This window comes from Homarus americanus, unplaced genomic scaffold (genome assembly GCF_018991925.1).
Source record: "Homarus americanus isolate GMGI-L3 unplaced genomic scaffold, GMGI_Hamer_2.0 scaffold6354, whole genome shotgun sequence".
In the NCBI taxonomy this organism is placed as follows: domain Eukaryota; kingdom Metazoa; phylum Arthropoda; class Malacostraca; order Decapoda; family Nephropidae; genus Homarus; species Homarus americanus.
In genome coordinates this window covers 1,009,043-1,036,968 of record NW_024715548.1, presented here as the reverse complement: position 1 = coordinate 1,036,968, position 27,926 = coordinate 1,009,043, and the positions used below count along the sequence as shown (strand labels likewise).

At 43.5% G+C, this 27,926-nt stretch overlaps 1 protein-coding gene across 2 annotated transcripts; it reads left to right on the top strand.

Moving 5' to 3' along the window:
* The first annotated feature begins 249 nt into the window (after positions 1-249).
* LOC121857899 (protein hairy-like) lies at positions 250-26,261 on the top strand. Of its 2 annotated transcripts, none has more exons than XM_042354147.1 (4): positions 250-304; positions 16,162-16,980; positions 21,092-21,187; positions 21,361-26,261. In XM_042354147.1, the coding sequence occupies exons 2-4, from the start codon at positions 16,726-16,728 to the stop codon at positions 22,495-22,497; spliced, it is 1,488 nt and encodes a 495-aa protein (XP_042210081.1). In that variant the 5' UTR covers positions 250-304; positions 16,162-16,725; the 3' UTR covers positions 22,498-26,261. The 2 variants fall into 2 exon arrangements, with proteins under 2 accessions (XP_042210081.1, XP_042210080.1); XM_042354146.1 differs by lacking the exon at positions 250-304 and adding an exon at positions 323-743.
* The last annotated feature ends 1,665 nt before the right edge of the window (positions 26,262-27,926 follow it).

Genomic DNA, 27,926 nt, shown 5'->3' with positions numbered 1-27,926 from the left:
AGGTGAGGGCAGTAGAAGGTTGTTGACTCTTTTGAGAGAACGGACGGAGGTGAAAGCAGCAGACACAAGCTCAGGTGAGAGTCAACCCAAGGAGAGAACAGGTGAAGCTAAGATCAGGGTCTAAGGGTAAGCACAGGAGAGAATAGGTGAAGGTGAGGATAAGGGGCAGGCCAGAGGAGGCCCCGGGGCGGGCAGCTGGTTGCTGATTTCCCGGAGTGTATGTGTGGGTGAGCGTGGCCCACAGTGTAACTTGGGACGCGGGCCGGGACGGTGTGGTGCAGTAGCACGGCCGTACATTTCCACGGTTAGTGACCCATTCCTTTGACTCCTCTACTACGGTTGTTCTTACCCTCCTATATACCTCTACAGCAGCAGTATCTACGCGGGAACAACGACCACTCCTCTCCGGGTCTGGTTGGTGGCACCTTCCAGGTTAAGAATGTGTCGTTGTTTTGGTTTGAAGGTACGACTATGCATTATACCCAACCTAGAGGGTTTTGACCCTCTCGTGGGATCTGGCCATAATAGAGCGTTCGCCTAGTGCCTCGTGCCGTGTCGCCTTGACTGAGAGGGGCGATGCGCAACAGAGTGATCGTCCAGGAGGCAGCTGGGCAGACAGGCAGGTGGTGGTTCCTGCTGCTGCTTACCACCAGTCCACCCACCACCTGCCTCTGGTGCCTGGGTGGTAGTCATCCATATCACTCCTTCGCTGCCGCTCTGGAGGACGCTCTGTCTCCTTCAAGGTACTGTAAGATCAGCACTTTAGTAAGCAACATCTCGAGGCATTAAGAACACACACTCACATATACTCCGTGCTTATGTAAACAGTGATTTGATCGTCTCCTGACGTTGTCTTCCTCTCTTGTCTTACCGGAGGGCGAACACTCGACTCTGGCGCCCTGAGGAATGCAGATATACACAAATTCCCTGCGTGCTGTAAACAAGGGAATTTTATCGTCGTGATCCCTCCTGCCCGGCAGGTTGCGATAATCAGGAAATTTAGTTAAGAATGGTGATGTTGCCAATAGTTTAATACCGCGGACCGCTCGAGATGAGGGGCAGATAGTGTTTTTGTGGAGCTGTTGTGTTGCGTGCGATACCCTGACGGTCGCTGTCTTCAGGTAAGGATTGTGGGGTTGTATTTCTAGTGATAATGATAGATAAGTGTGGGGAGGGGGGAGGTCCAACGTTGTGATTTTAATAGTAATGATGCAACTATGCAGTGATATTTTTTTTCCACGAGACTGTACAGCGCATTTTTCTTCTGTAATCGAAGAAGACATTACACATTTTCATTGTCGCGTTGTTTGACACTAAACCATTTTCGATTAAGTTTTGAAACGAGTGAAATAAACCTTTCTCTCCATACGTCCTATATTTTTTTATTTATTGCTTTGTTTTCTTTTATTCGTTTTTATACAGATAAAAGTACAAACCCACAAAATATTCAACGACATTTTGAAATACTGCTTTGTTCATTTACTTCACTTGGTTAATGTCAAGAAGTTGCATCAAATCATTCTAATAGAGTTTGGTGTTCATTAGACCACTCAAGTGAAGCAGGTGGACGCCATGACATAGCACTTACACACGGCCATGACACCACAACTCGAGTTCAGAATCAACAGTCCGAATCAGATTCATGAAGTATCAGTAGAGTTTATGGATCACCTGAAGAACCTCCACCTCAGCTTATTTTACCTCAAGATTAACTACCCTAACCTAACCTACCCTAACCTAACCTACCCTAACCTAACCTAACCTAACCTAACCTCATCCCCCCCCAAACAGTGTCAGGGTGGTTAACTTTTGGTGAAATAAACTGGGGTGGCGATTCTTCAGGTGATCCGAAGTTAATTAAAAGTTCATTGACAGGTGACATTGTCTCAGAGATGCCGGCCATGAACCCTACACCGACAGAACAAGAATTACACCACCTGAAGATTAGACACTCCAGCTTATTTCACCTGATGATTAACCACCCTAACGCTAATATTAACCTTATCTAACTTAACACTGGTATTAGTGTAATCGAACCCAAACTAACACTAACAGTATCCTTACCTAACCTAATCCACCCTAACCTAACCTAACCTAATCCACCCTAACCTAACCTAACCTAATCCACCCTAACCTAACCTAACCTAACCTAACCTAACCCACCCTAACCTAATCTTCCCTTATATACCTTAACCTCCCTAGGTATCGTTAGGATGGTTAACATTCAGGTGAAATAAGCTAGGGTGTTTAATTTTCAGGTGATCCCTCCAAAAAAAAAAAATCAATTGACAAACACCATTATTTAGAAGAATTATTTCAACTATACAGGTACAAATACTCTTATGTATCCCCGCAACACACACACACACACACACACCTGGAGGCGCTAATTAACACAGGACAACCACACCTGCGTAATTTTATTGAGATTCTGCAAGTGTGTTAGTCTTCCTCCTCCGTGTGTTTGGCGAGTGTAAGTTGGCGTGTTTCTCTCTCTCTCTCTCTCTCTCTCTCTCTCTCTCTCTCTCACACACACACACACAGTTTACTTGTGTATTCATAGTGATTATGAGGTTGGCTTAACTTGCTCATTTAATTATTGAATCACACACAGCTCAATAAAGTGTCAGGCGATGTGTGTATACCTCGAGGAGAGAGAGAGAGAGAGAGAGAGAGAGAGAGAGAGAGAGAGAGAGAGAGTTTTCAATGGGTCTTTAAGCTAAGCGAACGTAGACACCTTGAGTAAGTTTAGCCGTGAGACAGTGACGTTTACCATGGCTCTCTCTCTCTCTCTCTCAGCAACTCTGTCTGTGTCGCTCTACAGCTGTCTTTCTGTGTCTGTCAGCAGCTGTGTGTCTCTACGTCTCTATGCAGCTGTCTCTGTGTCTCTGTGCGTCTGCAGCTGTCGTTCTGAGTCTCTGCAGCTGTCTCTCTCTTCATCTTCAGCTGTCCCTGTATCTGTCTGCAGCTGTCTCTCTCTGCATCTTCATTTGTCACTGTGTCTGTCTGCAGCTGTCTCTCTTTCTCTCTTCAGCTTCAGCTGTCTCTTTATCTGTCTGTCTGCAGCTGTCTGTCTGTCTGTCTGCAGCTTCAGCTGTCTCTCTGCATCTTCAGCTGTCTCTGTATCTGTCTGTCTGCAGCTGTCTCTCTGTCTGTCTGCAGCTGTCTGTCTGTCTCTCTCTGCAGCTTCAGCTGTCTCTGTATCTGTCTGTCTGCAGCTGTCTCTCTGTCTGTCTGCAGCTGTCTGTCTGTCTCTCTCTCTCTGCATCTTCAGCTGTCTCTGTGTCTATCTGCAGCTGTCTCTCTTTCTCTCTCTCTGCAGCTTCAGCTGTCTCTCTGCATCTTCAGCTGTCTCTGTGTCTGTCTGCAGCTGTCTCTCTCTCTCTGCTGCGGCTTCAGCTGTCTCTCTGGCTCGGTGTTTCTGCCACGTCACTCCGAGCTCTGTGCACCTTGATTTAAGATGTGCCAGCCTGGGGCACGACACGGGAAAGGTGAAGTAGTACTGGACACGTTGCATACATGGTAAGAGAGTGGACACGTGGGTAGAGAAGTGGAGACGTGGGTAGAGAAGTGGACACGTAGGTAGAGGAATGGACACGTAGGTAGAGAAGTGGGTAGAGAAGTGGACACGTAGGTAGAGGAATGGACACGTAGGTAGAGAAGTGGACACGTGGGTAGAGAAGTGGACACGTGGGTAGAGAAGTGGAGACGTGGGTAGAGAAGTGGAGACGTGGGTAGAGAAGTGGAGACGTGGGTAGAGAAGTGGACACGTAGGTAGAGAAGTGGACACGTGGGTATAGTGTTTTAGTACAGTGGCAGGGGGGACACTGCACACGTAAGCACGATGTCCAACGTGTGTCCCATGCTTAAGACACACCAGAGGCTGAGGGTTGAAGCTGTCATTCTCCTCATCTTTGTTGGAAGGTGGAGGCCAGTGGAGGGGGTGGTGTTATTGATGGTGGTAGTTGTAGTGGTAGTGATAGTAGTAGTGGTAGTTGTAGTAGTGGTGCTAGTGTTTGTAGTAGTAGTTGTAGTAGAGGTGGTAGTAGTAGTAGTAGTAGTGTTATTGATGGTGGTAGTTGTAGTGGTGATGGTAGTTGTGGTGGTAGTAGTAGCTATGTTGGTGGTGGTAGTGGTGGTTGTAATAGGGTTGTTGGTGGTGGTGTGGGCAGGGTGAAACTATGGGCATTTGCCTCGTCTACCCAGCAGTAATTGGGGACCTGGATGTTAATCGATTTGAGGATCGTGTTCTGGGGTAAAGGTTAGCCAGTGCAGTTGGCGAGTTGTCCGATCTTCTCGGCATATTCTTTAACACTGGTTCATATAACTCGTTAACTTAGGGTGTGGTTATTGTGTTGGCGACAGCTTCTACACCTTAAACAAATTCACGCCCTTGGGCCGGCCATCTTCGATACACGAGGGGCAACCATAATTAGTGGTAGTGGTGTTGGTGGTGGTTGTGGTTGTAGTTTTTATTCAGTAGTAGTGGTGTTAGTGCTTGTATTATTATTATTAGTAGTAGAGGTGGTGGTAGTAGTGGTGTTGTTGGTGGTAGTTATAATGGTAATGGTGGTGGTAATAGTGGTGGTTGTGGTAGTTGATGATAATGATATAGTTTAATGAAGTAAAAATATTTCGTCTTTTTCTTCATCTTACCTCTGTTATTAATGCCCTTTTCGGGGTCTGTTTTCTTTCTCCTCCTTCATTCTCCCCCATTCCCCCCCATACCCCCACCTCACCCATCCCCCATCCTCCTCCCCCATCCCCCAAAATCTTTTCTCATAATCTTCCTCGTTACATAACCCTAAAACCAGTGGTATGCAAATGGGCCAATTATTGCATTATTATCCATAGCTTTGTCTGTTAAAAGGTTAAATATGCCTAAAACAACGAATTGCTATAACATGTCGTCAATTGTAATGAAATAAACGTCACTGTATTTTTTTCTTGGCAATATTTTCGTCTGTGTATAAGGAATTTTATCTTGTGTGCGTATGTGTGGATGAATTTTTATCTGTGTCAATGTGTGTGTGCGTGTGTGTGTGTGTATGTATGTGTGTGTGTGTGTGTGTTTTTACTACGCCATCTAACAATATATTTCGAGATCTTTATATACCTTTTTTTATTTATATTCTTATCGTTAGTTTTATCAGATCTTTTTATATCCTGAAAAATTATTGTCTCTTTTCAATTCCATTTCGTTCGAGGATTTCTTGGTGTTTACTCTGACTTATGAATGAATCAGCTGTGTTTGTTTACTCCTGCTTGCGAATGAATCAACTGTTTGTTTACTCTAACCTATGAATGAATCAGCTGTGTTTGTTTACTCTGACGCATAATTTAATCAGCTGTGTTTGTTTACTCTGACGCATGGATGAATTAGCTGTGTTTGTTTACTCTTGCTTATGAATGAATCAGCTGTTTGTTTACTCTTGCTTATGAATGAATCAGCTGTTTTTGTTTACTCTTGCTTATGAATGAATCAGCTGTTTGTTTACTCTTGCTTATGAATGAATTAGCTGTGTTTCTTTACTCTAGCCTATGAATAAATCAGCTGTGTTTGTTTACTCTGACGCATGGATGAATTAGCTGTGTCTGTTTACTCTTGCTTATGAATGACTCAGCTTTTTGTTTACTCTAACCTATGAATTAAGTACCAGTAATACTACATTATGCAAAAACAACATTTTTAAAGATCAGAATCACATTGAAATATTACACGACCGTCAGCAGAGGCGGGACAACTTCATATTTTTCCCCGTGTAATATTTCAATGTGATTCTGATCTTTAAAAATGTTGTTTTTGCATAATGTAGTATTACTGGTACGTAATTTGTCTTAGTATGCCTTATTGTAGGTGAACATAAGTATATATTAAATGTATCTTCCGAAAGCGTGAATTTGGTACCAGAGTTTAGCAGTTAATTCATGTATAATACTTCTGATAAACTTCCTACGTGCTTATGTTTGAAATAATAAATATATGTATCTTTATATAATTTAGCTAAATATCTTTCTCGCCAGAAACGGTCATCCCAACGATTATGAATAAACTCACTTAGAAATACATCATTACTACAGGACAAAAATCGGACAGGTTTGCAACAGCCAATCAGCTGTAACTCTTGGGGAGGGGGCGGGGCATCTTTTCTCAGCTGGGAAAAAACGCACTATAGTAGACACAGTTGATAATAAAGATACTATAGGTAAAATTAATAGTAAATGTAGTAGATGTAGATAATAGTGATAACAGGAGGTTTAGAGGGGAGGGGAAGGAGGGAAGAGGGAGAGAAGAGAAGAGGAAGGAGGGGGAGGGGAAGAGAAGGAAGGGAAGAGGTAGAGAAGGGAAGGAAGGGTGGACGAGGAAAAGGAAGGAAGGGGAAGAGGAGGAGAGGGAAAGAAACGGGAAGAGGAAGAGAAGGGAAGGAACGAGAATAGGAAGGGAAGGGAAGAGGAGGAAGAGAAGAAGAAGAAGAAGAAGAGAATTTGGAACTATTAACATGAAACTTCTTAAAACCTCTAATATATTAATTATTTTTGATGGGAGGGAAGGAGGTCGAAAGAGGTCACGTGAGGTCAAAGGTCAAGGTTATTAAGTTCAAAGGCGATCATAGGTGTTGTTTCAGCACTTACGGCCGTATTGAAATCTCCATTGAGACAAATTTAACTCCAGGAGACTTGTGTGTTTATAAGAGATGGTTGGGGGGAGGGGGAGGAGAAAGATGGAGATAATGAAGAAGAGGAGAAAGAGGGAGGCAAAGAGGAAGAGAAGAAAGGTGGAGATAAAGGAGAAAATAAAAGAGTGTGTTTTAATTATGTACTGAATTACTTGTGTCTTTACTACTTGTGTCTCTCATAGGAATTACTGTGTTGTTGTTGCCATGATTCTTTCTTTCTTTCTACACTTCAGCTTGTCCACTGTTGACCTCAGCACTTCACACCCGGAAGCTGGTTACACACACACACACACACACACACACACACACACACACACACACACACACACACACACACACACACACACACACACCTAATAAACAATGAAGACGTACAACATTGCTGGTTTTTCACTCATTAAGGGTCATTTAGGCTTAACCAAGTTGTGGGTGGAATCCGGTTTGGTCAGGTCCGTCTCTTTTTAGTGAGTCATTGTATTGTGACGTAGGTGAGTGAGTGCGGTCATTATACCTCACTCACATTGATATTCTGATGTATAGTTTGTCTACCTGTTTAGATTTTGTTTGTATTAATTCAGGTGGTTCGTGTGATGATTATAGCACCCATAATTTATTTTACCTGATGATAAAACACCCTAACGTTACCTGAGGGTTAGGTTAGCATTACGTTACATTGGGTTAAGTTGCATTACGTTAGGTTAAGTTATATTATGTTAGGTAAGCGTTAGGGTGGTTAATCATAAGGTGAAATAAGCTAGGGGTTAATCTTCACGTGATCTATGCAGGTGAATCGATAAAGTTGAAATGATATGATTATCTGCCGTCACTTGTTTTCTTTTTTAATCTGGATACTGGTGAAACATTTTTTTTAGATTTTTTGATAAAGAGTTTGGTGTCTCTTTGACTTTAATTCAAACTGAATATTCCACAACACATCTTCCTTATTGAGTATTCAAACCCGGAGCCACTGACATGAAACACAAACGACATACAAACACGCTTGTATTTAATGTACCTCGAAACATTTGTCAGGGAACGTTTACTGGATAGGTGAGCAATGACAGCTGACACACACAAACACGCGCGCATTAGACAGCTTCAAACGTCTGCCAGGGAACGTTTGTTTAAGCACGAGTGTAAACAGATGGAACGAAAAGATCAGTTATCAGGTTCTTCTGTTGTATTCTGTTATGATGTATTTGTGTTCATATCTTGTTAGTCTCTCTCTCTCTCTCTCTCTCTCTCTCTCTCTCTCTCTCTCTCTCTCTCTCTCTCTCTCTCTCTCATATGGTCACGTGAGACAGAAGTTCAAGTGTCCTGATGTGGATTAACTTAAGCTAAGTAGTAAGGTAAATATTTGTCGATCCAACGAACCACGACAGTTTCTCACGAGACGTCCACCTTTGTCTTGAGGTAACGGGATACGGCCAGCTGTTGATTCTTCGGCACCACGTCAAGGTCAAGCGATACTGTACACTTGCCGTTCCCATCACTAAGATATGTTTTTCTTTCTTTTTTGTCTTGATTCGATTAATATCAAGTCGTAGAAACGTCCTAAGAATAAACCACAAAAACTGTAACACACACACACACGTATGGCTGTCAAGGATCGGATAAGTGGATATGATCTTTGATTTATATCTTTAACGGGTCATTACTTACGACTTATACTTAATTACTTACCTTGTTTTCGTATCCTGTTCGCCATTTATCACACCAGAAGGCGGTCGGTTAGTTCTCTATTACCCAGTCTTGGCGGGGCACTGAGATTACGTAAGTTCTTGGCATGCGTTTTCTCTAGGCAATTAACCAACAAAGTTTGACTAGACTAAAAGAGAAAGACACAACTCCTTACACTTAAATGTCTAATTTGAGATTGACCGCTAGACTATAAAGTTTAGAAAATATGTTTTAAAAAATATATTTAAATAAAAATCTGACCAATAATCGGTAAAAAAATATATAAATGTATTTTTTTATACATCACTATAGTGTATGATTAAAAAAAAGTCAATTAGAAAACGAGAACAGGAAAGAAAAAACGCGTCTTTAACCATTTGCTTCATGGCCTTGACCACTAGAAACTCAGTTTGAAAATAAGTTCTTTTTATAGCCTTGTTTTAATTAACTATAAAAAGTAAAGTGGAGGTTTTCAGGGTCGAGGTAGTAGATGAAGTAAGTACCTGTGTGTGACTCCTGACCTTAAGACGAGCGTGGGAATCTTGCCTCCTCCGGGAACGTAGTAAGTGATTGGCATGCGTTGTGCTTATGTTCCTCAGATCAAGGCGAGCCAGTGACGATTGTCTTAGTTACTCCTGCAACTCGTTTTCTTTTATCTGGGGATGACTATAGACTAGTCCACCTCCTTCCTTCCACAGAGGTTTCTTTTCTCCTTCCTTCCACAGAGGTTTCTTTTCTCCTTCCTTCCACAGAGGTTTCTTTTCTCCTTCCTTCCACAGAGGTTTCTTTTCTCCTTCCTTCCACAGAAGTTTCTTTTCTCCTTCCTTCCACAGAGGTTTCTTTTCTCCTTCCACAGAGGTTTCTTTTCTCCTTCCACAGAGGTTTCTTTTCTCCTTCCTTCCACAGAAGGTTTCTTTTTCTTCCTTCCACAAAGTTTTTTCTCCTTCCACAGAGTTTTTTTTCTCCTTCCACAGAAGTTTTTTCTCCTTCCACAGAGGTTTCCTTCTTTCTCCTTCCTTCCACAGAAGTTTCTTTTCTCCTTCCTTCCACAGAGGTTTCTTTTCTCCTTCCACAGAGGTTTCTTTTCTCCTTCCACAGAAGTTTCTTTTCTCCTTCCTTCCACAGAAGTTTCTTTTCTCCTTCCTTCCACAGAGGTTTCTTTTCTCCTTCCACAGAGGTTTCTTTTCTCCTTCCACAGAGGTTTCTTTTCTCCTTCCTTCCACAGAGGTTTCTTTTCTCCCTCCTTCTCTTAACTTCATCCCTTTACCTCTTTGTCTTACGTTATTACTCTCCTTTTCTCTGCTTTCTTGAGATATGAGAGAGAGACTATATGATCTGAGAGACTTATATAAGAGACCTAGTTACTGATCTATTTAGGGGAACCTTTTTACATGTCTCAAATGCATTCCTAATAGCTTTCATGTTCGTCTAAGAAACGTTTGCTGTTTCTTGGCTGACCTGGAGGAAAAAGCACACACACACACACACACACACTATTATTCTACAGCGTTCAAGTCTGAGGCGTTGGCAATCCCATTTTCAATAATTTGGGTGGGTATAACGGCCTTATTCAGGTGTGTTCATTAGCACACCTGTCATGTCCAGATGTGGTTCATACTTTCTACACCAGGTAAACAGAACAGACACGTGAATGGAATTTTAGACTAATAAATCGTGATCAGAGTTTATAGTTTTTAATTTGTGCTCTCTCTCTCTCTCTCTCTCTCTCTCTCTCTCTCTCTCTCCTCGCCTAATCTATCATATCATATCTCATCCTAATCCTTACCTATCCTTCATACTCTTACGTTCCAATATTACGTAGCAAATTATTCAACATTTACCCAGAGAAACATTCACTCACGTATGCTCTAAATTATCACATACCAATAACTTAAGAACATCTTTTAATAAAAACAATATTAATGAAGTGACGAAACACTATATTAAAAATCTCTTGACAATTTAATATATAATTGAATATAATTAGTATGTTAAAAAAAATTTCCCGCGGTTTGACAAATGAAGAGTATGTTAAACCACTATGCCTCAAGGTTGAAACTCTTCCCCAGACGTGGAGTGTAAGTCGACCTTGAGTTCACTTGTCCTTGAGCCGACTGTTTTGTTTGCGTCATACATAAGTTTATCTTCAGTACTACAAGACGGGAATATAATAACAATGATAATAGAAATAATGATATCGATAATAATAATAATAATAATAATAATAATAATAATAATAATAATAATAATAATAATAATAATAATAATAATTCCTCCCATGTAACCGAGATATTCCCCTATGACAAAAACATCAAATTTAGATCAAAACTAAACAAAAACACAATTAAAAGGTAAACACTTACAGTATAGCACCACCGAAGACGTAACCATTATTCCCGTGAGAGAGAATCCGCCAACGACCAAAGGAAATCTGGAAAATAGTTGTCAAACATTGTGTCAAGACAATATCAGAGTTGAATAAAAAAGAAAAAAAGAATATGCAGTTAGAATCAGCAAAAACTGACAATTTATTTTATAAGAAAATATTATGATAACTAACACTAAAACCTGATATTTTTATATTTTTTTATATTGCAATTATATCAGTTTTCAGTCGATAAAACGACGTGTTGAACTGGTCGGTTACTCTCCAAGACAACAGAGAAACAAAATGGTAACAAAGAAGGAAAAAACTGATTTTTGCTTTTCTAAAAGAAATATTCTGAAGGAATCTAGACACGTTTCAATGTACAGTAGTTGAATCTAGTCACAGAGGCGTCGAGTTTAGCCAACAAATCGTCGAATCTAGCCAACAAGTCGTCAGATCTAGCCACCGAGAGGACGTACAGTATATTCATCGCCAAATACTCAAGAAACAAGCGAAGAGCCCACATTGTATATCTTCTTAAGGACCTTTGATAACTGAAAACCCAGAGACACACATAAACAACAACAACAGCTGAAGCACGATGTTCAGAAGCACTGGAAGACTATTATTACTATTATCCAATAACAAATAACCTAATTCACAACCCCAATATTAATGAAACATGCAAATACTGAAGGGGTTGGAGAACGGGTCGCCTTGCAAACAAATTGCCCAATCCTTGCATGATACCTACGAGTCAGTTGTTGTTGTGCTGGGGAAGGGGATTTTTTGCTATAAAGGTGAATATAAAGAATAATATACATGGTGTTTATATGAATTTTCAACATAATTGGAAATGTAAAGATCTCACCTTATTTGTTGACTTAAGATAAAAACAAAATAATTAACGAACAAAACAAAACATATGATAAAATATTCAGTATCGATATTATCATCATCCAATCACCACTATGGACTGGGTGTGATGTTAGGGCACTGTAGGCTGGGTGTGGTGTTAGGGCACTGGCTGGGTGTGGTAGGGCACTGTAGGCTGGGTGTGATGTTAGGGCACTGTAGGCTGGGTGTGGTGTTAGGGCACTGTAGGCTGGGTGTGGTGGGCACTGTAGGCTGGGTGTGGGGGCACTGGGGGTGTGTTAGGGGCACTGTAGGCTGGGTGTGGTGTTGGGGCACTGTAGGCTGGGTGTGGTGTTAGGGCACTGGCACTGTAGGCTGGGTGGTGTGGGGCACTGTAGGCTGGGTGTGGTGTTAGGGGCTGTAGGCTGGGTGTGGTGTTGGGCACTGTAGGCTGGGTGTGTGTTGTTAGGCACTGTAGGCTGGGTGTGGGTGGGGGCACTGTTACTGTAGGCTGGATGTGGTGTTAGGGCACTGTAGGCTGGGTGTGGTAGGGCACTGTAGGCACTGTAGGCTGGGTGGTGGGGCACTGTAGGCTGGGTGTGGTGTTAGGGCACTGTAGGCTGGGTGTGGTGTTGGGGCACTGGGCTGTGTGGTGTTAGGGCACTGTAGGCTGGGTGTGGTGTTGGGGCACTGTAGGCACTGTGGGGTGTGGTGTTTGGGCACTGTGGGTTGGGTGTGGTGTTTGGGCACTGTGGGTTGGGTGTGGTGCTGGGGCACTGTGGGCTGGGTGTGGTGTTTGGGCACTGTGGGTTGGGTGTGGTGTTTGGGCACTGTGGGTTGGGTGTGGTGCTGGTGCACTGTGGGTTGGGTGTGGTGTTTGGGCACTGTGGGTTGGGTGTGTGTTTTAGCACTGTGGGGTTCGGTGGTGTTAGGCAGCAGGTGGGTTGGGTGTAGTTGGGCACTGTGGGGTTGGGTGTGGTGTGTCGGGCACTGTGGCTGGGTGGTGTTAGGCAGTGTGGGTTGGGTGGGTGCTTGGGCAATCAGGCTGGGTGTGGTGTCGGGCACTGTGGGGTTGGGTGTGTGTTTGGGCACTGTGGCTGGGGTGTGGTGTTTGGGCACTGTGGGTTGGGTGTGGTGTTAGGGCACTGTGGGTTGGGTGTGGTGTTTGGGCACTGTGGGCTGTGGTGTGGGTGTGGTGGGGCACACTGTGGGTTGGGTGTGGTGTTTGGGCACTGTGGGTTGGGTGTGGTGTTTGGGCACTGTGGGTTGGGTGTGGTGTTTGGGCACTGTGGGTTGGGTGTGGTGTTTGGGCACTGTGGGTTGGGTGTGGTTGCTTGGGCACTGTGGGTTGGGTGTAGTGCTTGGGCACTGTGTAGAAAAGGGATAATAAAATTCATTAACTTTAACCTTAACAAAATCTTCCAACATTGTACAGTCATAGGGATATACAGTACCTCGTCGCTTTTCTTATTCCATCTGTACTTCCACATCCTACCATGAGTTTTCTGCTGGAAATCCTACCAAAACTCACATCTATCCTTGACTTAAGCTGTGTGAAAAACCCTGCCTCGGTGTTTTTCGTATAACTTCCATCAATCCAAATCATCCTGTTTCAAATATCTTCACTCTCCAGCAAGGGAACGTCTAGGATAAACAAATTTGACAACGAAACGTATCTGATCTCTTTCCCTGTGCTTTTTATTTGTTGGAAAAAAATCATCTTCAGTTCTGAGAAATTATTAACGTGTGAACCTTCAATCATCAGGACTTTCGTGTCATGAAAGTCGAGAGAAAAAATATACGAGAGTGTTTCTGGGACAGTCTAAACTCTAGACAGCAAATAGATATCAGAGTTATTAAGAGAGATCGCACAGTCCTCTCAGTACTACTACTACTACTAATAAATAATAATAATAATTAACGGTTTTTTGAAAGATCATGGCAGCCGGAAGGCTGAAAATTTACAGTTACATAATTGGGGAATGGGTCTCTTGATTTACAAATGATATACAAGCAACATAAGTGATGCAAATATGATATATAATAACTAGGTGGGGAGAAGCTCAAACTACAGGGCAATTCAGCATAGTGACAGTGCAAGAAGTAGGATTGACTGGGAGTGAATACTCTGGTTGATTATAAGTTATTGATAATTTTTACAATGGTTGGGACCGGGCTGTTCTTATAGCTATCAGTTCGTGCTCGTATGGGCTGGATGCGGTTGTGGTGTCGAACAGCAATTCTCGGACGAGGGATCTCGGGTGGTAGTAGGAGCCGGTGTCGAGGATGGTGCAGAAGCTTCTCACCAAATTTGCAGATGAGGTCGTGATGCTGGTCAGAGAGAGCCGAGAGGGTCAGCGTGTTGAGCGCTTCTTGATATATGGAGTAGGAAGGGGTGTTTACGTTGTGTGGCATTTAGGGAGGAAGACCAGGTAGGGAAGGCATAGGTGAGCTTGGGAAGTATGAATGTTGAGTAAACACTGAGGAACTCGGGCGCAGGAGCTCCGAGGGACTTGAGTCGGCGGAGGAGGTGGAGACGGAAACTGGAGGATTTGACAACTTCACTGACGTGTGATTTCCAATTTAGTTTGTGGTCTATGGTGACGCCGAGGAGCTTAGTGGAATCTACAACCTGGAGTGTTGGGACCTAAAGTAATGGAAGGGGGTGGGACAACGTCGGAGGAGAGGTTGATGTGCATAACCGTGGTCTTGGTATGGTTGATGGTGACGTGGTTGTTGGTGGCCCAGTTTTGGAGACTGTTCAATAAATTCTGAAGGGCGGTAAAGTCGGGAGCAGAATTGTTGACACTGAACCCAATGGTGGAGTCGTCGACATATTTCCAGCGAGCAGGGGTTTCTCTTAGGGCATCACTGATAAGCATAAGGAAGCATAGTGGTCCCACCTTGGTGCCTTGGGCGACGCCACGGATGAGTGAGCTAATTATCAACGTAGTCGATCTTTCTTTTTTTTTTCCTTGAAGGGAAATCAAGTGATGCTTGATATAAACAAACTGTTGGTACTCCTGGTTCTACAGTGCTGCCAACTCAACAGGAAACCCGCCACCCTGTCCTTCCACATTCTTGCTATATGAGATGTTCGTCTGGAGAGAGAGGGAGCACGCTTCCTATAGACACTCATTCCTTTATTATCTTACTGTCTGAAGCCTTATCACACACAAATGTATATATATATATATATATATATATATATATATATATATATATATATATATATATATATATAAATTTTCACAGCACGGTATTTTTTTATATAAGTCACCCTTAATTACAGACCTAATTAATATTTTAAAATATTTTATATTTTACCTCATCGTAACATAACTCCAACGGGATAAAAGTGGCTTAAGTTCAGTGTTGGGTTACACCAAGACAAAATAGCTAACTACCTTTAAATACTAAATAAAGCGCATCGTACCGTAACCGCTCTACTTGTGAAGGTAGTGTTCGAAATCGCCTCTGGGAATTATTATGAATGCACTAGCGTTATCCTTACCCCTTGGCGTCCTTCTCTGGGTTCTCTCTCTTTTTTTTTATTAATATTCATGTCTGAACCAGGACGAGGTGACCTTGTTGTCCATTATAAAAGGTTGCCTCGAGAGCTGAACTTGAATCTACCGCTTTAAAAGGGTGCCGAGTGCTGACAGTTGTACACGGCGCGTTGAAATATAAACATCAGCGCTGCAAATCTTGGCCGAGTACGTCACTGGGTGGAGGCGAGAGAGTGTTTATTTTGTGTGTGTGTGTGTGTGTCGTACTGGTGTCGTCTTGTGCTGAAAAGTCCAATTCAATCTCAGGTGACATTCGGTGATAATTATACCAGTGCACTTAATTATACCAAGCGTGTGTGACAAATTTGACACACAATTGTTATTATACGTAATTATGACTTGAGTGATACAAACAAGCCACCGTAATTAATGACCAGGTGACTCCAGGTGATAATACCATTGAAAGTGATGAGCCTCAGCTACATACTGAGAAAAACCCTGAAGTCTTTATGTCGTGTTTTTTTATCTTTAATAATTTACTTCATATGTATCCTAAAACTTATTATAGGTCAAGTGTGGAAGTCTTTATCTAGTGTGTTAAGTGTCCAATTGTTCTCTCAACTACTGATGATTCTACGACACTTCCTGGACACTAAGAAAACACTGTATTAGTTATTCTCTTCAGGTATTAATATGACTTGGCGATCTGTGGTGTAATGATCAGAATGCTCGCCTCACAAGCGAGTGGACCCGGGTATGATCCCTTGGCAGGGTGACACTATGGACACGTTTCTTTATGCTATTTGCCTATGTCTACCCAGCAACAATTGGGAACCTGACTGTTATTCGATTTGCAGATCGTATGGGTAATGGACTTTTGGTGTTGTTGTGTTGGCGACAGCTTCTACACCTCAAGTTCACACCTAGGTAGCCCTAGGGCCAGCCATCCTCGGCATTCATTACATTAGTATTCAGTGATTTGTCAGTTATTGTTAGGGGTAATTAATTAGCTTTGGTCAAAGAGCCAACCCACACGAGCTAAGATCTGACTTGTATTCTTCTCCCTCAACAGAAATCCTTCCCATGTGGGAGAAATGCAGCCACCACATGAGTCCTGTTCCCGACCTGTAGTCCTCCTAGTCCCTGGCCTCTCCCTTAGTGATTTGGCCTCCTTCTTCACCGTCACGAAACACATTCTGTTCACTTCATCTCATTCAACACTATTTAAAACGATGAACGACACATCAAACAATTTCAAAGAATAAACATTTAAGCTACGAAATTCACGCCCATTGTGGTATTCCTGAACAATAACAAAGTGACTTCTGAAAAGAGCATCTTATCCATAAAAACGCCCCCGTAAGAGGTGAAAAAAAATTATGAGAAATTGGTAAAAAAAAAAAAGCAACGGTAATCTCCCCTTGTGATACTTCCATCCAAGAAACGAAGTGTATGACAGTGAAATGTGCTTTGAATAACTCTCTCTTGATAAGTTTCTGAACCTCACTACAAAAACGAAGGAAACTGTGGGAAAATTAAAGGTTGGAGAACGTTCTCTCTCTCAGACAGCCCTCTCTCGGTCTGTCTCTCATCTATACGCGCTAGCTTGCCCACGCGTCCCCGTGCTACCCACAACATGGAAGACCAATCATCAGCAGTAGAGTGCGGGAGTCAGGCGGGCTCAGACGTGAGGTCGGTCCATCACCACCAAAGGCACCACCAGCTGGGGGCCAACACAGAGCAGTACCTGGACCAAGAACCAGACCGCCTAGGACACGAGGACGACTATTATGACGACGAGGAAGTGGGCACCGATGATATGAGAGCAGACAACATCAGTAACAGCTGCCGCCACACCGCCTCTCCGGCAGACTCTTCCATGAGCAGGAAGGTGAGTCACACATACCTTCATTTACTGTTGTGACGCTGGCCAGGAAGGTGGCTCTGTACCTCTCTGCTGTAGACAGTTTCGGTTAACTGTGGTAGAGATATTATCTCTTTAACTGTTGTTGGGAAAGATGTTCGTTTGACAATGAAGAATACAGTAGCTTCTATGTGACAAAGACTGTCTTTTATTCAGGCAGACGCATTACCTCTGGCTGTAGCAGGGGCATTTCTTCTCGACATTGCTATTGACTCTAGTGAAGAGTGTCTTTAACCCTGACTGTTACAGCTAATCAGACATTGGTAGACATTACCTCTGGCTGTGTTGACTACAACAGCACACATCATTTATGATAGTGGGGTACACAACATCCCTGACTGCAGCAGGAAAGAAACATAGGTTTTATGCTATTAGTTGTAGACAGTGCTGGTGACACTAAGAGAGATACTACTTGTACATCTGACGACTGAAGGAAGCATTTCTTGATTTTTGGCAGGAACCACCTTCCTGATGTTGCAAGCGAGGGTAAGTTTATACTAATAATAAGAATTTTTAATTGTGACAGACAAGGAGCCTCTCGTCTTAAACTCTGGCTGTGGTTAAAAATAACGCTTAACTCTGGTGTGACTCTAACCCATGTATATTATAACACAGCCTCTGACGGTAGCTGATAGTATATCTGGTTGGTTCTGTGCACAACGAAGAGGATTTTGAGCCTTTGGTAAAGAAGAGATAAATAATATGTCTTTTGTTTTATGTATAATCTTTACTGTGATGAGACTGTCCCTGACTGTGACATAGAACTTGGCCTTTAACTGTCGTGTGTAAAAGACAATTATCCCAGACTGTTGCGACGGAAAGATAGTGACTAGAGACAGTAACTCCACTGATAGCGAGCGGAACAAACCCTTCATTGTAAGACAGAGAGGACAAGCTGTCTATTGTCATACATCCAAGAACAACCTGAGACAGCAACATGTGACACAACACTCACTCACTTCACACCAACACCTACCAACACCACCAACCACGACCACCTACCACCACTACCAACCACGACCACCTACCACCATTACTTACCACGACCACCGACCACTACTGCCAACCACGACCACCTACCACCACTGTTAACCACGACCACCTACCACCACTACCACCTTCCACCACTACCTCTTTCCACCATTAAAACATATCACCACTATTACCACCACCTACCTCCACTACCACCTGCCTCAACTACCACCACCACCTACCTCCACTACCACCACCCACCTCCATTAGCACCAACCACAACTACCTTCACCCACCCACATCAACCACTGCCACACACACTGACAAGACAAAGGAATAAAAACATTGAAATCCTGTTACATTACAAGACGATAACACACCCCAGCAAAAGTAACACTATTAGCCCGCTCTTCCCCCTTCTGTTTTTTCTTCTGGGCATACCTCAGTGGTCCGATCCTACGCTTAAGGTTCTCTGGTTAAAAATTGAATACTTTGGATAATTCCTCATCTTAAAGACTCTTGGGAAATTTTGATTAGTTTTGCAATACTAATTAATGTGATTTTTCGATGGCACTCCCTGGACATGCTGATTAACGCGACCTTGACGGAACTGTTGGTGTGGACTGTGTCTGGGTGGTAGGAGGATAGTTGTTGTTATTGTGAATGCTACAGTTTCTCCTTTCTGTTTTCATCATCTCTTTGCTTACTGTTCGCCCCTCGCAGTGGTCGGATGAGGTGACAAAGTCAGGACCTGAAACATGTGCCAAGGCTCTTAAGTGACTGTTAATGTCCTCTCCGTGTACAGTGCCACATGCAGCTACATGTGTACAGTGCCACATGTGCAGCTTCATGTTTACAGTGCCACATATGCAGCTTTACGTGTACAGTGCCGCATGTACAGCGACATGTGCACAGTGCCACATGCAGCTACATGTGTACAGTGCCACATGCAGCTACATGTGTACAGTGCCACATGTGCAGCTTCATGTTTATAGTGCCACATGCAGCTTTACGTGTACAGTGCCGCATATACAGATACATGTGTACAGCGCTACACATGCAGTTTCACGTGTTAAGTGCCACATATCTAGTTCCACGTGCACAGTGCCAAATAAGCAGCTTCATGTGCACAGTGCCACATATGCAGCTTCATGTGTACAGTGCCACATGTGCAGTTTCACGTGTTAAGTGCCACATATCTAGTTCCACGTGTGCAGTGCCAAATAGGCAGCTTCACGTGCACAGTGCCACATATGCAGCTTCATGTGTACAGTGCCACACATGCAGTTTCACGTGTACAGTGCCGCATATGTAGCAACATGTGTACAGTGCCACGTATGCAGCTACATGTGTACTGTGCCACATATGCAGCTTCATGTGTACAGTGCCACATATGCCGCTACATGTGTACAATGCCACATATGCAGCTTTACGTGTACAGTGCCACATATGCAGCTTCACGTGTACAGAGCCACATGCAGTTTCATGTGTACAGTGCCGCATGTGCAGCTACATATGTGCAGTGCCACATATACAGCTTCATGTGTACAGTGCCACATATGCAGCTACACGTGTACAGTGCCACATGCAGCTACATGTGTACAGTGCCACATATGCAGCTACATGTGTACAATGCTACATATGCAGCTTCATGTGTACAGTGCCACATGCAGCTTCACGTGTACAGAGCCACATATACAGCTTCATATTTACAGTGCCACATGTGCTGTACCTCCACATGCAAAGTGCAACACATACAGGTATAGTGATATACAGTGCCTCATATACAGTGTCATATGTTCAGTGCCACATACGTATTGACAAAAATGAGCAGTGCTGCCGCATGTGTAATACTACACATATCCGGTATAGTGCTACATTCAGAACCACATATACAGTGGCCACATATGGGGGTATACACATACAGTGCCACATATCTATATAGGCTAATTCTTGGTTCGGTTAGGTTTGGTTATGGGGGTAGATTTAATATAGATTAAGTTTAGGGTAAGTTTGACTTAGCTTAGGTTTAATTCCGGTAGGCTTGGTTTATGTAAATCAGATTAGGTTCATGTTAGGTCATATGGAACGTCCCGTCGAGCTCTGGAGATAATGCAAGTTGTACTGTCTGCTTCTGTTCTTTTGCCAACCTGAAATTACACGTTACCTTTTTTACACACACACAGGTGCTTCAACATACGAGGGGGAAGGTGAAAGAGCAACTCCTGGATAGTCTAAGAAAAACCCCTTCCATGATATCATATGTTTGCTAGGTTTATTTATTTATTAATCACCTGATGATTAAACACCCTAAGGCTACTTGGGAGGTTTGGATAGGTTAAGTTAGGTTAGATTTGAGTAAGTATGTACGGTTAGATTAGGTCAGGTAAGGTTAGATTGGGTTAGGTAAGATTATATTAGGATAAGTAAGGTTAGGTTAGGTAAAGTAAGATTAGGTTAGGTTTATTTAGGTTGGTTAGGTTAGGTTAGCGCTAGGGTGTTTAATGATCAAGTGAAATAAGCTGGAGGAGGTAACCGTAAAGTGATACCGTATAATGTATTTTTAAATGGAACACTGTTCCAAAAAGTCAGAATAGACCAATACATAGTGAACAGCAAGAACACCATTCACCACCATGGACAAATCTTTCGAGAGCTGCAGCTTTGTTGATGGGATCTGATAAACTTCTCGTCTCCATCAAATTATAATTATACAGTACATATTTTAGTGGTGGGGTTAAGTCAAACCGTTGGAGATGAGAATAAAGGGTGGAAATACCTTTGTCGTATTGTGTGTCTTTTTTCTTTCTTTTAAAGATAGTGTACACACGGTAAAAGAAAAGTATCTGCCTAGATGGGTCCGATGAATTTCGAAGTGATCAAGATGACTCGTGTTGTCTTGGTTGTGTTATCAAAATCCCCTGCCCGTGGTGTCATATTTTTCATACAGTGTTTGTAGAAATTTCTTTTACCACGTATACACAGGACAGACTTGCCTACGGGTTCTTCAATGAGTCATGTCAGGTGTTCTATGTATTGGTGTTTGTAACCTAATCTCTCCCCCGTCCCTCACACCAACACTAACAGTCTCTCCCTCATCCCTCAGAGCAACAAGCCGTTGATGGAGAAGAAGCGTCGTCAACGCATCAACCGCTGCCTCAATGACCTCAAGACACTCGTGTTGGAGGGGAGTAAGAAGGACGTGAGTAGTTTTGCGTTTTCCAGTTCGTTTTATGTCTCAGTTAATATAGCTTCATGTTTTCATTGTTTTCTCCTCTCTAAAAAGAATATATGTCAAATGGATGTATAAATATTGGTGTGAAGGTCAGGGGCTGCCAGTCCTACTCTCATATGTGGTTTCTTGTTTCCCCGCAGCCGTCAAAGTACAGCAGGCTGGAAAAAGCGGACATCCTGGAAATGACGGTGCGACATGTACAGGCTTTGCACCGACACGAAGCTGCTGCAGGCGGCAGGCTGGTCGGCGGCGGGCGGCTTGTGATCGGGGAAGAGGGCAAATACCGCGCGGGGTACACCCACTGTGTCAGAGAGGTCGCAAAGTACTTGGCCACCTTAAGTGACCTACCCCAAGATCTCCACAATAAGGTGCTCTCCCATCTTAACGCCATCGCCAGCTCCGTATCCTCCAATGTAAACAGTAATGCCACCAGCGTGCAGAACAACGTCAATGTGATGCCCAACCCAGCGCCCATCATCCTGGTGCTCAACACCACCGCTGGGGCTCCTGTCCCTCAACAACCACCACTCACACAGTCCATCACCTTCCAGGAGAACGGTGGAAACTCCCTGGGGGCCCAACCTCAGGTGACGCTTGTATCCACGCCTCGGTTCCAGCAGCAACAACTACAGCAATGTGGACTCCAAATAATGCCGACGCACCTTAACAACGGTGATCTGGCATTAGTGCTCCCCGCCACCCAACAAGTTGTGTCTCACAGCAGCAGCAACACCAGAGCACCTCCCAGCGCCGCCTTGCAAGCATCAGCACCCGTCCTGACCGCCATTCTAACTTCAGACAGGAATAGCTCAATCTCTTCTTCGTCATTTGTTCAGCCGCCAGCCTTGTCCACAAGCAGTGATGATTCTGCTCTGGGCACCGAGACCCTTGACACTTCAGACAGTGACATTAGCTGCTCGGGGATCAGCACACCCATGTCCTTGAGCAGCGCAGGGTCACCAGTGCCTGTAGAGGAGACAGGACGAACCTCTCCCAAAAGAGCAGGCTCCTCCCGGGCATCTCCACCACCCAGAGCCCGAATGTGGAACAGCAGCATCTTTAGAGAAGAGTTGGGGCCGCCGTCGTCGTCTTCATCATCATCTTGTCCTAACAGAAGTAGTACCACCCGCCGTCAGCCCGTGTTGGCCCCAAAACCCACGTACCCTGCCTGGCCATCACGCTCTGCCCCAAACGATTATCCTCCGAGAATACGAATAGAAAAGAGTCCTCCGCCTCCACCAGCCGAGCCTCAGTCCATGTGGCGGCCGTGGCACTGACCAACCTGGCGTGGCCTTCAGTTCCCCGCCCACTGCTCACCCACAATACTTGCCAATCACTCCTCCCTCACAGTACAACTCAGTATCTCAGTAGTATATCGCAAGCACTCACAAGGATGGTAGTTAACAAGTACAACTGTAGTGATGAAGAGAAAAAGCTAATGACTTTGAGGGCTGAGTACCACTGTTAACGACGCCCTCAGAAGGTCCTCACACATACACAAATCTATTTTTATACAGCATCGTTTGAAGTCGCTTTGAGGAATTGTGTAAGAAAATCAAATTTAGTTATGAAAATCCAGTCAATATAAGCAAATAAAACCGGCAAACAGCGAGATGTGTGAGCGATGTTCTGATACTGAAAATGCTCAAATTGCTGGAACGACAAAAAGAAAACTACTGAAACAGAAAGATGATTTAATTAAGGAATAAAATAAGGATAACGTTACCAGATCATAAATCATTAAGAAGTTAATTTACATAAACTGGATCAGGAAGTAGTAAACTTTCACACCTGCCAGATGTGTGAAGGAAAGTCATTCTCATGTATTTCGAGTCTCCTGGCGGTGACTTGCACAGTCTCACCTGAAGGAGACGCTCACCGCCTCAAGATCTCCCAGAGAACCACACCGAGGACCCCCACCACTTGGAGAAAGTTCACACAAACTACTTCGTCTACACAGCTCGTGGTCTACAAATCTGAAGGGCGAAACCAACTAGCCCGTGATCTCATGTTGTCGTTTTATCACTCGAAGTTTGGAACAACGACAGAGGGAGACGGTTAATATTTTGCTTAAAATTTGTATTATATATATATATTTTTTTTGCATTAATAATGTATTTAATTTTTTTGGGTGACATTATTATTACTTTAAATTTATTTTTCTCTCAAACGATAAAGCACACCCAAAACCCTCCCTGAGCCTCCCGCCCCTCTAGAGGTGTACCAAACTTCGTCCTGTTTTTGTCTTGATGACACTTTTATTGTTATTACGCTTAACCACACTGGGCCAACTAACCGGCACCGCTGAGCACGTGTGTTGCACTGCACCATTGCACCTTGCACCGTGTGTGTTTTTATTTGCACCTGTACCTTGCACTTGTACCTGCACGCCCCCGCACCCCGCACCTGCACCACATTACCTCAGAGAGAGAGTCGAGCGAGGTGCCACCTCACGCGGGCTAGTCGAGCGCCAGATAATCACACGACACCTTAACGAGTATAGCTTGTAGCATAAAAGACAGTAAACTAGGCATTCCGTATAGTTAAGCAGTTAGACTTTGAGAACAGCCAGCTATCACTTCCTGAGAATCAAACAAGGTGGTCGTGTGACTTGAAGGCATCCTCCTTCACTTCCCGTCAGGTGTTGAAGGAAGGACACGCCCCGCGGAGGTGACACCCGGGCGACTCTCTCGTTAAGCCGTGGTGGTGTGTTCACTGTGATCCACCGGAACCCTCGAGCCGTCACCCCCCGTGCCATACTATTACCCTTGCCCCCCCCCCCCTTTCACATCACCTGCCTGTCTACTCCTCCATTTTAACTCAACCTCCTCGTTACCCCTTCCCCCTCACCTGCACCCCTATCGGAACACCTCATATCACACTCCCTTCCCTCACAGAAGAGCTCCCCCTCTTCCCCCTTTGACCTTCCACACCCCTCACCTCCCACGCTCTGATCACGCGCACAGCTTGTAATTAAGCACAGTAGCAGTAATGACTATTTATTGTATTTCAGGTGGGAAATAATCTGAAAATATGTTTAAATTTTCAACTGAGCAGGGTTTATGAACCCCACCAGTGCTTTATCTTGCACTGGACTTAAAAAGTGTCCAGTTTGGCAACACTCAAGCGATTTGACACACCCAAAAAATCTTGTCTCCTAAGGACACTTCAACTTTTCCGTTTTGCTTGAAACGTTGAATATTTTTCTCTACTCCTCTTCCTTAGTCACTTTATTGGTTTAAATGGACACATATGGAAGAGTAGAGAGTAGAAGAAGGCATACAACCCATGCGCCTCATCAGAGCTGTTGATAGGGTTTATTTTTTTTCCCGTTGAACGCACCCCTTTGAGTCGAACGTGCCCGTCCTCCATCCTCCGCATAGGAATAAAAGGTAAACAACACAGCCACACACCTAGGTTCAACTAGTCATGCACACTCATCCAACAGGCACACACACTGAGGTCACTCCCTTTCCCAGTGACCTGCCCTCTAGTCATTTTTTTTTCGAGAATATATTTTTATGGATGTACTGTACCGCCAGCCTCTACTCTTTAGTTATGCATACACGAGAGATAAGATGTAGGGGATGCGTAGATCAAAGGAACATTCGTATATATCAAATGATGATGTGTGCAGACGTTCTGGAACCTAAATAGATTATGTAAATTGCCCGCGAAAGATTTTTCTTGTATTTTCATCGTAAACGCCGTGGCTACTCACACACACCATTCACTCCCTTGCCCAATTAGTCTAGCCGGATCGTGCAGCCTTGACCACCAAATTTATTCATTAGTGCGTTTTAATGATTTATGTACGTTCTCATGCTAAACGAATTAAGATCCTATTCTTCACTTCTTTATCTCCCTAACTTTAACAAGAATTCGTGACGATATGATAACGATTTCTTACTTGGTTCTCTTCGTAAATAAATTATGTCCTTTCAAATGATCAGCTGAAAATCGAATTCAGATTCTTTAAAAGAATACGTACATCAGATTTACCGTCTTAAGATGCGCGAAGACCAAGATGAACAAATTCCCTCATAAATCCATTTGATACATTAAAATCCACGGCTTTTAATCCGGAATGAAGAGTACGTAGTAAGAAAGTGTCTTGTTTGACGCCTAAACCCCCTTCCCAGCCAAGACATGATTCATACTCCTTTAAGAATGGTTGGTTTTCCAAGATTAAGGTTCTCACTTTAGGAACTGACAGTCATCAATTACCTAAACAAGCAGTCAATAAGGTTACCTGTCTATCGCCTGAAAGTTGATGTACAGTAATTGATGCGCTCAAGAGATTTTTCCCTCCATTTTTTCCTCCATTTAAGGCTTCAGTAAGAGCCACCCCACGAAGGTCCTCTATGGAGGTGAGAGACCGCGTATGAGGACTATGAGTATTTGGAATACATCTATTGATACCCACAATCACATCCGGTGAACGGTATCTTCGTATCCTAGTAACTGATATTCACACGTATTCGATAACCGGTTATCACATCCTGTAGATGGTAACGTTAACCTTACTATCTGGTAACTGGTATGTTCCGATGGGTGTTTTGTTTTGTTTTGCAATTCACCCAAGTACCCGCACGACCGGTTAGCCAAGTCCAGTAATCCACCAACCCGAGATAACTCTCCTCCAACAAACTGCGTTGCAGTAGACAATCTGGCCACGGCGCGCGCTTCCCTTGACCACAACTCACCACGCTAGGGAGCTGCGATAGGTACTCTTGTTCCTACTGGACCAACCAAACGTGGGCAGGGCATTGGATAGGAGGCTCCGCACAAGGATGGATAACCCCTCTACCCCCAATCCCCCTGGACGAGAGCCACTGGATAGGGGAGACTGACTCACGCGTCGCTTTATCCCCCATTTCAGGAGGCGATTCTGCTTCACCCTTGAATATGTTTTCGCACCCCTCTCCACAGAACGTCTCCTTCTCGCCTCCCCAATCAACCCTTTCACCTCATCATTAATCCTTAAAAGAAAATAATTTGTTTTATTTTGTTAAACCCCCTTGGTGAATATGGACATGTACTGTATATATATATATATATATATATATATATATATATATATATATATATATATATATATATATATATATATATATATATATATATATACTGTAACCTTTTTTTCTTCTACACATGTTTGATTATTGCACCTTTGATGTCAAATTCATATCAAGCACATGTATTTACCAGAATGTAACTACTTAATATGTATGTGGTATCACGTAGGTAAATATGGGCTACTCTACTTAAAACAAATGAGTATATATATATTTTGAATAATTTATTGTCGGCCGAGGGGCCCCGGGTCCACTTGTGTATTAATCTGTGATTTAAGTGTGATGGAATCTTATGTAATGAAATACATAATAAATTAAGGGTTATGATATATGTGTTTTAACTAATTTTACCACAAAAATATTTGTTAATGGAAAGCGGTAATATTTAAGCAAGAATGTAGTTGCTTTCGTGTGTGCGATACACTATTGGATAATGCAAGTGACGGTCGGCAGCATCATAAATAAACACGTGTCGAGCCTGAAGCGTGGGGTCCGGTCTACCTGTAGTTCCGGAATTATCATTATTCTTAAGGCAGTATGTTTACAACGCACCGACCACTCATTACACAGCAGACACTGAGATGACGAAAATATTTTCCCACGCTACCTCATACTTAAAAAAATGGCCTCCTGTCCAAAACAAGTAGAAGAAAAAAAATAACTTGACCGTGCTAAGGACACAAGTGATTTATACCTGGCAGGGCGAGTGTGCGCGTCGTTATGCTCCTTGAGGGGCCCCGGACACCGTGGGAATCAAATCTGGTTTCTGAGATTATTCTTACCGGAGTTGACTAGGTAAGTTAATTTGAGGCCGTCGTTTCAAACATTCAGGGATATCTGGGAGAAATTTAATAGATGCCATATATTTCCTCCCTGATAACCACGTGATTTTCATTTGAAAATTTGTCGAAAAAATTATAAGAACTAATTCTAAGACGAAAAACTTGCTTCTTCAGTGGCAAGATCTGGCAGGTGAAAGCGTGGTGTTACACACGCGCCGGCCAGCAAGGACGTCCACCTTCTTGCATCTCTCTTACACACCTTTTCTTTATGATTCGTACATGATTACAGAAAGCCATCTCTACCTCATAATTCGGCACAATACATTAACCAACTCGCCAAAGCTGAGGAGAAATTCAAGCGCCTAAGACAAACCTTGCTAAGTTAGATTACGAGATATTTTATTAATCTGGAACGACCATCGAAACTCGATTGTTTCTTTTGTTTCGTACAGTGAAAGAGTTATGGCAGTATCGTAGTCTAGTCATTGCCGCCCTCACTACACCACTGCCCCACTGCCCCAACATTTGAGATGCCATCACCACCACTGCCTGGGGTCCCCTGACCTTCGACTCGGATCCCCTGCCCTGTGCCTTGGCCATCCACACTGTCGTCTTGTACACCTGCACTGATGGTACCCTTTCTTGTACACCTGCACTGGTGGTACCCTTTCTTGTACACCTGCACTGATGGTACTCTTTCTTGTACACCTGCACTGATGGTACCCTTTCTTGTACACCTGCACTGGTGGTACCCTTTCTTGTACACCTGCACTGATGGTACCCTTTCTTGTATACCTGCACTGGTGGTACCCTTTCTTGTACACCTGCACTGATGGTACTCTTTCT